At 42.5% G+C, this 14704-nt stretch overlaps 1 protein-coding gene across 1 annotated transcript in view; it reads left to right on the top strand.

Annotated features, from left to right (window-relative positions):
- The first annotated feature begins 2286 nt into the window (after positions 1–2286).
- LOC134583376 (ephrin-A2-like) overlaps positions 2287–14704 on the top strand; it is a 36602-nt gene continuing 24184 nt past the window's right edge. The window contains exon 1 of the mRNA XM_063440272.1: positions 2287–2434. Within this exon, the coding sequence (XP_063296342.1) occupies positions 2322–2434 (113 nt within the window). The 5' untranslated portion in view covers positions 2287–2321. The remainder of the gene's footprint in view (positions 2435–14704) is intronic.

Genomic DNA, 14704 nt, shown 5'->3' with positions numbered 1-14704 from the left:
GTGAGGTAGTTCTGTATAGTGGAGTTGGGTGTAATACAGAGTGAGGTAGTTCTGTATAGAGGAGCTGGGTGTAATACAGAGTGAGGTAGTTCTGTATAGAGGAGCTGGGTGTAATACAGAGTGAGGTAGTTCTGTATAGAGGAGTTGGGTGTAATACAGAGTGAGGTAGTTCTGTATAGAGGAGTTGGGTGTAATACAGAGTGAGGTAGTTATATATAGAGGAGCTGGCTGTAATACAGAGTGAGGTAGTTCTGTATAGAGGAGCTGGCTGTAATACAGAGTGAGGTAGTTGTGTATAGAGGAGCTGGCTGTAATACAGAGTGAGGTAGTTCTGTATAGAGGAGCTGGCTGTAATACAGAGTGAGGTAGTTCTGTATAGAGGAGCTGGCTGTAATACAGAGTGAGGTAGTTCTGTATAGAGGAGCTGGCTGTAATACAGACTGAGGTAGTTCTGTATAGAGGAGTTGGGTGTAATACAGAGTGAGGTAGTTCTGTATAGAGGAGCTGACTGTAATACAGAGTGAGGTAGTTCTGTATAGAGGAGCTGGCTGTAATACAGAGTGAGGTAGTTCTGTATAGAGGAGTTGGGTGTAATACAGACTGAGGTAGTTCTGTATAGAGGAGCTGGGTGTAATACAGAGTGAAGTAGTTCTATAAAGAGGAGCTGGCTGTAATACAGAGTGAGGTAGTTCTGTATAGAGGAGCTGGCTGTAATACAGAGTGAGGTAGTTCTGTATAGAGGAGTTGGATGTAATACAGAGTGAGGTAGTTCTGTATAGAGGAGCTGGCTGTAATACAGAGTGAGGTAATTCTATATAGAGGAGCTGACTGTAATACAGAGTGAGGTAGTTCTGTATAGAGGAGCTGGCTGTAATACAGAGTGAGGTAGTTCTGTATAGAGGAGCTGGCTGTAATACAGAGCGATGTAGTTCTGTATAGAGGAGCTGGCTGTAATACAGAGTGAGGTAGTTCTGTATAGAGGAGCTGGGTGTAATACAGAGTGAGGTTCTGTATAGAGGAGCTGGCTGTAATACAGAGTGAGGTAGTTCTGTATAGAGGAGCTGGCTGTAATACAGAGTGAGGTAGTTCTATATAGAGGAGCTGGCTGTAATACAGAGTGAGGTAGTTCTGTATAGAGGAGCTGGCTGTAATACAGAGTGAGGTAGTTCTGTATAGAGGAGCTGACTGTAATACAGAGTGAGGTAGTTCTGTATAGAGGAGCTGGCTGTAATACAGAGTGAGGTAGTTCTGTATAGAGGAGTTGGGTGTAATACAGAGTGAGGTAGTTCTGTATAGAGGAGTTGGGTGTAATACAGAGTGAGGTAGCTCTGTATAGTGGAGTTGGCTGTAATACAGAGTGAGGTAGTTCTGTATAGAGGAGCTGGGTGTAATACAGAGTGAGGTAGTTCTGTATAGAGGAGTTAGGTGTGATACAGAGTGAGGTAGTTCTGTATAGAGGAGCTGGCTGTAATACAGAGTGAGGTAGTTCTATATAGAGGAGCTGGCTGTAATACAGAGTGAGGTCGTTCTATATAGAGGAGCTGGCTGTAATACAGAGTGAGGTAGTTCTATATAGAGGAGTTGGGTGTAATACAGAGTGAGGTAGTTCTGTATAGAGGAGCTGGCTGTAATACAGAGTGAGGTAGTTCTATATAGAGGAGCTGGCTGTAATACAGAGTGAGGTAGTTCTATATAGAGGAGTTGGGTGTAATACAGAGTGAGGTAGTTCTGTATAGAGGAGCTGGCTGTAATACAGAGTGAGGTAGTTCTATATAGAGGAGCTGGCTGTAATACAGAGTGAGGTAGTTCTGTATGGAGGAGCTGGCTGTAATACAGAGTGAGGTAGTTCTGTATAGTGGAGTTGGCTGTAATACAGAGTGAGGTAGTTCTGTATAGTGGAGTTGGGTGTAATACAGAGTGAGGTAGTTCTGTATAGAGGAGCTGGCTGTAATACAGAGTGAGGTTGTTCTGCATAGAGGAGCTGGGTGTAATACAGAGTGAGGTAGTTCTGTATAGAGGAGTTAGGTGCAATACAGAGTGAGGTAGTTCTGTATAGAGGAGCTGGCTGTAATACAGAGTGAGGTAATTCTGTATAAAGGAGTTAGGTGTAATACAGAGTGAGGTAGTTCTATATAGAGGAGCTGGCTGTAATACAGAGTGCGTATGAAGGGTTAATGTTGAAGCGGTGTAAGTTAGCAGAGTTTGGGTGCCGGGCTGTGATTGGCTGGAGCTGAGCCCCTGTGGGCGGGGTCTGTATACCTTTGCAGGGAGGGAGGTGGCAGTATTTCTCCTCCCAGAGCTGGGAGCAGCACAGCACAGACATGAAGGCTGAGGGTCTGCTTCGGAGCCTGCTGTGTGTATGCACGGTGCTGGAACAAGCCAGGAGGGTGTATGGTGTCAAACATGCGGTGCACTGGAACAACTCCAACCCCAGGTAGGACCCCCAATCCCTGGACCCCTCTGTGTTCCCCCCACCCCCCATCCCTGAAACTGTTTCTCTAACACCCACCCTACCCTGGATCTATGTGCTCCCCCAAATCTCTGAACATGCCCCCCCACACTCCCCATCCCTGGACATGGTGTGTGTTCCCTGACCTGCAAACTATTAATATTAGTAAGTAGATCCATTATACTGTAATGTAAGGGCAACATTCTAAATGGGCAGCAATCTGCCCTGTCATTCATCTGGTTTCCATGGTGATTGCTGCACTTGAGGAACTTTGCCAACAATTGCCATGCCAGCAGCCCTGTACTACCCACTGTTAATTCTATAAGATAGTTACAATGCTGATCAGTTATTCTAATCCTGGATAATTTGCCAGTGACCCCCAGCTTCTGGTTTGATTTCCCCCTTTAATTGATTACAGTGCCACATCATCCCATTCCTCCATCTCTCCAGTCTGACTGTGCTCCCCCTGTCCTTCTCGCAGAGCAGTCTAATTCAGGACTTTTAGTTTCTTTCACAATGATCAGGACTATACCCTTTTTTTTTTTTTTTTTTTTTATCCAGCGCTCTAATCTCGCACTGCCTTCTCAGTTTTCTTACCCAACACTCTAATCCTAATGAATAATGCCCAGTCTACATTTTAATTTAACCCTCTAATTATAGACATTCTTTTACCTTCCCTGTAATTTTTATCTATACTCCTCCATTGATCTTCTATATCTCTGTGACTAGTCCAAACTCTTCCCCCCCCCCCCCAATTTCTCTCTGTCCAGTTCCCAAATCAAACATTAATTCCCCCAATTTCTTGTCCCAACACTCTAATCCCAGACAGTTTCTTCCTCCTCTTCCTCTTTTTCCAGACATTATCCCCCCTTACTCCCCATCCATTTGTCAAACACTAATCAAATACAGAAACTCTCTGTTCTACCATTCCTAACTTTTTTTTATTTTTCTTCTAATCTAATCCGAAACGGTGACTCCCCATTCATCTATTTGCAACTCTAATTCTGGACAGTGACCCCCACCCTCCCCCCATTTCTTCCAGTGTATCACACTAATCCTTATAGTATTGTCCCCCTCCCCCATTCTCTATACACAGTTGCCTCCCCAACAAGCAGCCCCCTATCTGTAGGTGAATACTTGTCTAAAAGTTAGTGATCCCTTTCTCACTTCACCTGGTACCTATACTGTACATGACCCCCTAATCCCCTCTGCCCAGGGCCTAGCTGATACCCAGGGCCCTGGTGCCATGATGTCTGGATACCATCCATTTTTTGATGTGGTTTTGTCTTGTGCCCCCTCCCCTTCAGGTCCCTTTGTTTGGTCTGTGACTGTATCTAGCTGCTTTTTCTGCTTAATGAGAACCAGAGAGAGGGGCTCAGTGTCCCCAGTGTAAGTTCTGGGGGAGGTGTTGGGGAGGGGGGGGGGGGGCTCTACCCCATTACATTACCAGGGGGAAAGTGAGGCATGCCAAATATTTGGTTTCCATTTAGCTTCAGGGCACAGAACAATTAATAAGTACTTAGAAAAACAAGTGTAGCGAGTTTCTTCCCCCTTCCAAAAAGCCGTTACCTACAGACAGACAGACCTACATCTTTTGTCCCATGCACAGCTGCTCATTGCATTAAAGAGGATCCTTACAATAGAGAATGTCCCATCATTCCTGTCCTTGTCGCTTCTTGATTTGCATAAACCTTCAGAAGTTTCGTTCATTCTCTGTGTGAGGAGACATTGGGCCTGATGTGGGGCAATAAAATGTATCTGAACCCCCTGCATAGTTTTGGTGGGATGGCTGGAATCTATACTTTGAATCCATTCTTTTAGCTCCAGACTTTGAACCCCTCTCCACCCCCTTGAATTTCTTGTTTGACCTCCTGAGTGGTGTAACAACCCTGGGAACATGCAATTTGTATACATGTCATTTCAGTGCGTCCTGTCATTTAGTAAGGAAAATGCCAATTAGGGAGGGACTGTCTTTTTTACATAACCAGATTAAAAATACCCAACATTAAAGTCTTATACACTCTCTACAGCATCCACTGGAGTGTATATAATATGGTAGATGTTTTGTCCAATATATTTTTTAAAAATTGTTTGCAAACCTCTTTATTTTATTTAAAAAATAAAATACAAAATTCCTATCCCCAAGAGCTTACAGTCTGTCTGCTCTTGCTTTGTGCAGTGAATGGCTGTGTGCCCCCTCCCCAAAGGGCATGGTGTGATACAGGAAGGGTTTGTTATTTTGGGCAGGGAGCCTGCTTATTTTGGACCTGTCTGTATTTTTGTGGAGTGCAGTATATTCCCATTTTTCCAGGCTAGTTTTCAGGCTGCAATGAGCAGTGTGCGTGGATGGAACGCTGTTTGTGTTGGCGCAGCCTGCGTCCGCTAGCCAGGCTGGCTCCGCAGCTCATAAGTGCAAGCTTTGCTTGTTTTCTAACTAGGTGTGAGTCAGAATTTCGCATCTTTGTTTAAACAGTACCAACCCCCAATCCCCAAATAAATATATAAATTCTCCCATACCTTAATTTGTGTTATTTAATTTTTGTAATTTAAAAAAATAAAATAAAATACAATTTAAAAAAAATGTAATAAGCCTTTTCTTGCTGTGCTAATTGTATTTAATAGCAGATACTTGTTTATTTTCAGTAACGTTATAATTCAGACTTTAAAAAGTGGCGATCTTAAATTTCTTATTTTATTTGTTTTTTAAACAAAATGTATATTCTTTATGAATACATTAAACCTTGTTGGTAACTGTTGCAGAGAGGGCAACTCTGAGACACACTTAAAAAAAAATAATAAAAAAAATAAAATTGTGAGGTGTTTTGTGAGGATATGAGAGAATTTTCTTTTTTTTTTTTTTTTTTTATGATCTATGTAGGATCCATTTTGTTTGTGAGCAGACATTTGTACTGTGAAGTGTTGGTAAACCAGCTTTGGAAATATTAAAGAAAAATGAAATCCCCAATATTTCCTATCATTGTGGTCTTAGACGTGTTTGGGGACTGAGGCCTGGTTAAATCTGTTGTTTTTATGTATCCCTCCGTCAGCTGATATGTTATGTGCATATAAGGGATCAGATCGTTAGTCCTGGCAGTGCCAAAGCGAAGGCTGCTTGCAAAGTGAACAGTGCACTTTCTTTTGTCCTGGAATATAAACAATGTGCCCCCCCCCCCCCCTTTACTAAAAACTGAATTGTAAAATATAGGTTCAAATAGCCCAGCTGTGACCGTAGCTTAGATGGAGAATTTTTCCGAGTCCGATCTATCGGACTCTGAATTTTGCCGTTTTGGATTTCAATTCACTACAATCCGTAGTTTAGTGAATAAGTTATTAGTGAACACCATTGATTTTTTTTTTAAAGTGTATTTATGCTTGAGGATATATTGCGTGCTTCGGCTTCTCGGTACTGCAATTCTGTCTGGAATGTTAAGGATGATCTGCTACATAACTTCTATGTGTTTCATTACAGCTTTTTGAACTAAGACCGTATCGCACACGTAAATGGGTCACACCCCCTTTTACGCAGGTACCTCATAAATATCTTTCCTCAATTCCAAGTGACAGATCACATGATATATTAATATTTAGTACGTTTTTTTTTTTTTATTTTAAATGAATGAATTACACGCATACTAAGAAAATATAATGCCAATACTTTCCTGGGTACACCCAGTTCTTCAGAGGCTCTTGATGTTTATCCAAAATACAGTATTGTTAATCCTTTACCTCCAAACTTGTTTTTGTTCACTAAACTCTAAAATTTACGTATGAAATCTGAATGACAAAAAATGTATCCTAAAATATCCCAACTGCAGACCTTGTCCATCTTTGCTCCAGTCTCCGCTTGGCAAGTCCTGCTGTTTGGGTTCGGCTTGTTAAAATGTCCAGTGATTTAGCCCTGAGTGTAATGAGATCTTATTGTAGTCTTGGGCAACGTGAAGACATCAGATGAATTAAAAGCTCACTCGTCAGAAATTCTAAATTTTAAATTAAAATTTATAGACCAAAAACAGCCGAATCGAAAACTGGGTTATTGAGAGTGAATTTTAAAACTTCGGACCAATGCGGTCAAACTTCAAAAAAAATCTTCGAATCTTCTAATTTTTCAGTTTGGCAATTCTAGCTTTGCTAGAATAAGCGCTACGGAATCTGTTGGCGCTATATAAATGGCAATAATAATGTTTAACTTACATTTGTAAAGAATCATTTTATTCTGCTATAAAAGTAAAACGGTGTCCCAGAGAAGAAAATGTGAAACCACCCCCCCCCCCCCTCTCCCTCCAAACTGTCTCTCTCATTTTATTACAGTACAGTATAATTTGGCCTTTGCAATGGGTTGTCTTCAACTGTGCAAAGTGCATTTGTAACCTAGACTTAGATTGTATCTCGGGTAATTCCACAGACCATTATTTCAGCTGTATTCACATGTCAGGAGGCAGAGGCCATTTCCATCCTTGATTGGCCAACTGGATGCTGCAATACTTGCTTATAGGCATAATCATTATATTTGACGAAGCGGCTGAAACGCTTGGCATTGGGGAGTGGGGCTTATTAGTGGCTGGCTTGTGGCACAAATTGTCACATAGACCGATTTTTAGCAGTTACAATACGTCCGACAAGTTTACAATGAAAGTCTCAGACCTGGAAATTGAGAGGCAGAATCAAGCTTTTTGCAAGCCTTGTTTAGAGATCGACATCAGCTCTGGGTAATTAGCTAAAGAGGTGGACAGATCCTTTATTGTATGTTCCATGCATTTGAAAAGGTCTGCTGAGTTTTTAAAAAAAGGAAACTCCTTCATTTGGCCTGAGGCTGAAACCTAAATCGTACAGACTCCCAGGAGAAGTCAATAATGGCAAAGATTGGGGCAATGCTTCCTTGGGTTTGGTTTAAATATATGGGTGCAATTCCACCTCCCGCCCCACAGAATACCCCAATATGGGTTCTAAATCATGACCTGTAATAGATTTTGGTCTTATTAAAATGCTGGTTTTTTTTTGCCTGTTAAAAACTTTATAGTTTTCGCACAAAAATAAAATACTGTCGCCCCATCATCTTGTCCCTTTAGCCACACCGTCTCACTCCAGAGAGACTTCCTTATCAAATGTATGCATGCAGTCTACGATGCAACAGCTCTAAGCTAGCAGCTTTTAATTCACAACCTGGCTGCAGACAGTCAGAGAAACTATAAACAGGTAGTGATATCCTAGCCTCCTTCTAACGCAGGTTGTTTTTTGTGCCTTTATTAATGAGGAAGTCTTTTTCTACAGTGAGGGGGGTGTGGCTAAAGAGGCAGGCTTATAGTGCAGCATTCTGTAAAACATTTATTTATTGTGGGCAAAAACTATAAAGATTTGAGCATGCAAAAAAATACAGCATATTAATAAGGCCAAAACCTGTAAAATGCATTAAAGAAGTATTGGTGCCTGGGAGTGTCCCTTTAACCCAATACCTTTTTTATGTAACCTAGCCACCATACAGATATTTCTATATGACTTCGCTCAGGGAGGGGCTGTGGGCTGTTTACATGCTTTCCCTGGAGTGGGATCCAGTTTAGGGGGCCCCTCGCTGGCTGCTGAATCTCCACCTGAAGGAATGCGCTGGGTGTCTGACACAGAGAGAGAGGATCCTGTGATGTTTCTCTGCTGGACTGACACTTTTATAAACACGCAGCCTCCATCTGTCTCACTGTTAGATATACTAGCCAGAGTTGAGCATAAATTAGGGGAAGATATGCCTGGTTTGTGGCTCTGGAGGGGGAGAGACTGAGGAGGGTGCTCCCTGCTGGGTTTGTAGGTTTTAGTCATTATGAAACCTGCCAGATTTATCACCAATAGGCCTCAGACTGTGTGAATTCCATTCTGTAATGCTAACCCTGGGATACACGGTTTGTGGTGGTACCCAGGCGGCTTGGCACGTGGAGGTCATGATGTGACATATTATGGTTCTTTCTCAATTTTAAGGATTTTTACAGCTTTAAGTACACTTCAAAAAACCTGCTTGAATGTTAGAGAAACTACAGATTTGCAAAACATGGGGAGCCCTGTACATACTGAGACCAATTACGCTTTTGTTGTGAAAATGGGAACCTGTGGGCTCTCTCTACCAAGTTGGAAAAAACTGCACAGTTTTGGGAGCTCTGTTCTCGTGAAGAAGAGATATGTACAGGGCTACTGAATTTGCTGGCGCTTTCTGTACCCAGAAAGATTGTCTACATGGGATTTGGGGAGCTCTGTATCCATGGTGGAAGAGGCCTGTGGGATTTGGGGATCTCTGTATCCACAGAGGAAGAGGCCTGTGGGATTTGGGGGAGCTCTGTATCCACAGAGGAAGAGGCCTGTGGGATTTGGGGGAGCTCTGTATCCGTGGCGGAAGAGGCCTGTGGGATTTGGGGGAGCTCTGTATCCGTGGCGGTAGAGGCCTGTGGGATTTGGGGGAGCTCTGTATCCGTGGCGGTAGAGGCCTGTGGGATTTGGGGGAGCTCTGTATCCGTGGCGGTAGAGGCCTGTGGGATTCGAGGGAGCTCTGTATTCACGGTGGAAGAGGCCTGTGGCATTTGGGGGAGCTCTGTATCCAGAGAAAAAGGCATTTCCAAACATTCTCTTTCCATGTGGTCTTTTATCCTAGGAACTCGATCCCTGCCCTCCAGAATCATATTTTGCCTGGCATGGTCTTGGCTGTGCCTGTTAAGGTACCTGGCTGGCACACTCTTGCTAAATGAGCTAGTGTGATGCTTTCTGAGTGATACTCTCCACTCTACAGATTTTCGGTTACCACCTTCACCCCTCCTCCCTGCTGCCAGCTCTGATCTGCTCGCGTTTGTAAAACTTGAAAGTAATTATTAATTATGCTTCTCTTTGGAGAATAAACATTCCACCTTAAGGCTCCTTGTGAGGGCATGTTGGACCTGCCAGCCCTTTGGGTATCTGCTATAAAACCTCCAACCTCAACAGGTAGTAGGGCTTCAGTGTTTGTCTTACCACCTCTGCTGGGTGGCTGATTTTTTTTGCCATTTATTTATTTTATTTTTTTTAATTTATTTTTTTCTTATTTGTTTTCCCTCCCTCAATCTTCATGTAATTTCTTGCTTAATGTTAACTCCTCCCCAGCTTTTTCTTCTTCCAGTGATTTGGAAACGCAGTCTGCATTCGTACAATGGTAGCTTTGTCTATTCTGTGCCATTTGCGTGCTCGTTTGGGTATCACTCCTCACCTGCAGGGTGCATATAAAATATCCTGCCAGGGAATGCCCGTACAGGAGGCTGTGAGTTGGCATTGAAAGACCTTTACCGTGTTTGGTGCTCAATGCCTACTCTGCCATCACTGTATAAGATTCCCTTGTTTATCAGATCGGAGTACCATTAACTGATGTGATTCTTAAATGCGTCACGGGGCAGTTAATATGGCATTTACGTGTCCTTGATAGACTCCGATTTCCTTGTGGGTTTTAATTTTATATTTTATTTATTTACTTTCCTGTTTTTTTACATAAAAGGACCTTTTTGAAACCCATTAAAGGGTTACTCATTGAAAAGAATGGTTGTAGCATTTTAGTGCGACAAGTTTCTTTCTTTGTGAGACTCCATCACGGTTTTTAATATCCCAATATGTTTTTATTTTTTTTTAGTTTTTAATTATTTATTTTTTAAAATTATTTTTAAAAATGTTTTTACTTCTTCTTTAATGTGAAGTAGTAATTTAATAGTATAGATTGGTGTAAAATTCCCCAAATACACCATTGCCATCATTCTTGTTTTTTTTTTTTTTTTTTATTTAATTATCCATTGTTGCGTACACATGTTTTACATACATGGTGAATCCAGGGACACCGATATTCTTGTGTACATGTCACCAGGAACTCATTTACTAAAATACGAACCACTGAGAATTGGGAGTGGTGAGGGAACCATGTGATATAGTTGAGCTTGGCTAAATTTAGAAGTTGGAAAACTCAAATTCTCTCAGGTGTACAATTGGGATTCCCTTGTTAATTCTTGAAGAAGATATAATATATAATCTCTTTCCAGTAGAGCACATATACCACAGCTAACACACAAACCATAGGTTTGTTAACTTTTACATTTTTTTTTAAATTTTTATTATTTATTTTTAAATCTATTTGCTCTTCAGACACCCTGAGCTATTCTTCCCACCCCCAATCTTGGGCTAGGACTATGCTAGTAGTTTGGTGCCCTTTAACCCATCAGGTATGTGTAGCCAGGTAGTGGTGGGGCATCTCGAGTTTTGGTGTCCTGGTGAACCAGTTGTGTGTGTGTGTGTCTCTCTGAGTTTATACATTTGAAAGGCTGTCACGGTCTCAAGACCCCCTTCCCCAGATACTATCCTCTCCCCTCCCCGGTACACATTAACAATTGTCTTCTGTTGTTCATCATTATTACATTGGATCTCAGACCAGAAGAATAAGGGGGTCTCGTCTTGCCCGGATGTTGGGAAGTCCAATGTAGGGGTTTGAGAAGCCTACTGTAAGCCTTGCTACTTCTGTAATTGCCCAAGGCTAGTGATAGCCCAGGGAGCGTATCTTGTGCTAGAAACAAAGCTTCCAGGGTGCTCAAAAAACACAATAATATATATTTTAACCTCTCAGTAAAGTGGGTGAGCCAGCTGCTGGGTGCTATGGGGCCTACAAGGGAGGGCCTACAAGGGAGTGCCAATAATGCTCTCTGTACAGACAGCTGCTGGATACTATGGGAGCAAGTATTGTCCAGGGCCTACAAGGGAGTGCCAATCATGCTCTCTGTACAGTGCCAATAATGCTCTCTGGGCAGGTGAAGGTCCACAGAGGGCATTACTGATCCAGGGATGGAGGGTTGGATGTAGTAGGTAAGGACAGACTGGTGGAGCCATTGGAGGAAGACTGACCCCTCATGTGATGGAGACAGTCACGTGTGTGTGATTTGGTTTTGTTTTAATTTTTGTTTTCAGGGTTATTTGCAATGTTGCCAATTTAATCTAAATACATTGGTTTTATTTTGCAGTTTGGGCACTTGGGCTCAAAAAATATTTTCCATCACTGCGCTAGTGTGTAAGGCTACTGATTTTTGGCTCGTTAAATTCACAGCAAGAGGCGCTACACTCTCGTGGAGGGGGAGGGGGGGGGTTCTCTTTCTGTGTGTGAATTTAGCCAGACAGACATGTGAGGTCAGTCGCTGGCGGTATTCCTGTCTTTGGGCTCTCTGATCTGGGAGAATTTTGCTGAGCCTGCAGGGTTTCAGCATCTCTGGGCAAGCCTCACCCCAACCCCCTTTCATTTTCACTGTCCCAAGATTAATAGAAACTGAAGCTGTTTGTTTAATGAGGACGGGTGCCCAGTAAATAGTAACATCAGGAGTGTAGAAAGGGCACCTGGCGCTGTGCATGTTTATATAATGTGCTCATTACAAACTCTGCGAGCGTGACTTACTGCTTAACAAAAGCAATATGTACTAAAATCAGGAACTCTTGCCCCAGGGAGCTTTGCTTTATATTGTAACATAACGTGCCAATGGGCTTACAGTGTAGTAGTACAGAAACAGACACTGCTATATATCTTGTGGTCTGCTGGCATACTACATAAACCTGAGCTGAAGAGCTAACAATCTACTGGTGTAAAAGGAGACTTCATTTTGTGGTATAATGGTTACCCTTCCCTAAAGATCTGAAAGGGGGCAAAGTAGGAGACTGTGTTAAAGAGCTTACAATCTGGTAATGTTGTGGGTGATTTCCTCCCCCCTCCCCCCCCGTTTGCATTCCAGGGAGTAAATTGGTACGGTGTCACCGATCACTCAGCAAAAGGATAATACAGTGTTTGCAATATTATGTGTGTGGTGGGGGACGACAACTACGGATGACTGGTATTTGTTCAATTTTGGCAGGTTCATACAGATCCCTAACTAACTGACTGGGGGTAAAGAGGGAGAGAAACTTAGACCGCTCTCCTCACCAGAAGAAAATGCTATTCCATGCCGTAATCAGTAGTAATGAGTATGACTGACTGTTTACTGAGAGCCAGTTTAAATATGTGTGTAAACTCTATTATACTGGTCATAGGCACTTGGCAGAGACTGAGGTTCAGTGACATGTTTTGGTCCTGGCTGTGTGAGTAGATATCAGCTGTACAGAACTGAGATGGTGACCTGATCTTTACCCCTATATAGTGCAGCCCCAGCCATAGTGAGTTATCATGTACACTTTGTACAGGGTTGGCCACAATTCAGAGTCCATAACTTTCAAAAATAATTTGTTTTTAATGTTTATAAATGAACCAATTTCAATGATCTTGCATGCATTGAATGCTTATCGTATGGAGATTTGTTTCACTAGATACGGAAGATGAAGACGTCTTGTGTGGGTGTTTTTTTTTTTTTTTTTTTTTTTTTTTTTTTAAATGAGCTCTATTTGCCGCCTCGCTAATTCAGGCTCTTTCGATTGCCCTGTTCATAACGTTGGTCCAATGTTTTTGAGACTCTGGCGCTCCCATTTCTTCACACTAACTTCCTGCGAGGTCACCCCGTACCAGACGGTGCTTTTGATAGGGTATAATTGGCACTGATGAATTATCCGTGTTTTTTTCTGTACCCCAGAAACAACAGTTTTGCTCATTGACAAAGCCTTTAAAATGAGAGTAAGCTTCGTCAGACATGATTGATGAATAAATTGTATTCTCTGGCTAATCTGTTCCTTCCTGACATTACCCATGGGAATCTCCCAAGACTCGGTTATAATATGTACCTGCAACAAAAAATATATAACTACTAACAGATCCTTTATTTACTTGTCAAATCCTACTCTAAATATTCGCCCAACCGTGCAGTGCACTAACACTAATGTAGTGAGATCCTTCAGACATACTCTTGCACGCCTTCCCTGGTGCACCCACCATCACTATATAAACTTCAGTGCCTAATGTATAGTTACCGGACATACCCTATGAATATACAGCATTTACATTGCAGCAGTGAGGTCCATAGTAGACATACAATCAATGCTGTATAGGTGCTTGGCGTACTATGTATCACTATACAGAACACTTCCTGATGTATCGATGACTCGTATAACTTCTCTCTTCTTCCTGGTAATCTTTGTATGGCACCCCCACATTAAATGAGTGAATGCTCGCATTTCTTGCCTGCACACATTGTATAAATATTTGCTCTCTGGCTGCACGCCCTTGTGCACATAGCGTGCGAGGGCGGAGTGCCTACCTGACAGTATCTGTACACGGAGCTCATCACTGCCAGGAGACACAGAATTCTGTGCATATATATTCTTTCTGTGTTCATTGTCTCTGCCTGACTGTCACCTCCAGATAGGCTGTCTGCATAGGGCTGTATATCTTTCATAGATAATACAGCCCTGGAGGGTGGGGGAGAGAGTGCACACCTTAAGGGCTGCTCTTTGGGCACATGTGAAACCTTGCTCTCCTTTAAAATTGAATGCAAACATAAACTGCAAATGTCCACGTATCACTCTTGTTTATGTTCAAATTGCTGCGTGTGTGTGTGTGTGTGTATTTATATAGCACAATCAGATTCCGTAGCGCTGTACAATGGGTGGACTAACAGACCTTTAATTGTTACCAGACAACTTGACGTACAGGAACAGAGAGGTGGAGGACCCTGCTCAATGAGCTTATATTATATGTATGTGTGTGTGTGTCTATAACTGGTAGTGTGTTTGCTTTTTATGTACTGTAAAGTAACACGTGATGTATCAAGGAGCCCCTTGGAGAACGTTAATGTGTACTACGCTGCTCATAAACTGTGTTCCCCCCCCCCCCCCATCCGGTGGCCCTCAATAACGCCATTAGTCTCGGAGAAAGAAAAATATGCCGGTAAATGGGTTAATTTATAGTGTTGAGATTTTGTTTTCCTGTATCAGAAGTAATAGAGCATATAATTGTCATGTGTTTGTGGTAGGGGGAGTTGTGGGGATCCGCACAGTGTAGCCCCCTTGAGACACCTTGGAACAGACCCCCCCATTGATCTCTGGGCGGCTGGTTAGTACATTAGGTGTGATGGCTCCTTCGGGATACTCCAACATGACTGGGTTATATCTGCAGGTCTCCTGTGTGGGGAGGAGGGGGTGGGGCTGGCCTGGTCTTTGAAGTGGGACTTTTTTTGTCCAGACTTTTTAATTGGGATGTTCCCATTATGTGAAATGACTTGGTGCCAAACTGGCCATCATCTCACGGTTCCCGTCTCGCTGCTTTAAGCAGGATTATTTAAGGAACTGGTTTATCTTCATCTGAATGGAGCCCTG

This window comes from Pelobates fuscus, chromosome 13 (genome assembly GCF_036172605.1).
Source record: "Pelobates fuscus isolate aPelFus1 chromosome 13, aPelFus1.pri, whole genome shotgun sequence".
NCBI lineage: Eukaryota > Metazoa > Chordata > Amphibia > Anura > Pelobatidae > Pelobates > Pelobates fuscus.
This window is presented reverse-complemented; position numbering and strand designations above follow the sequence as displayed.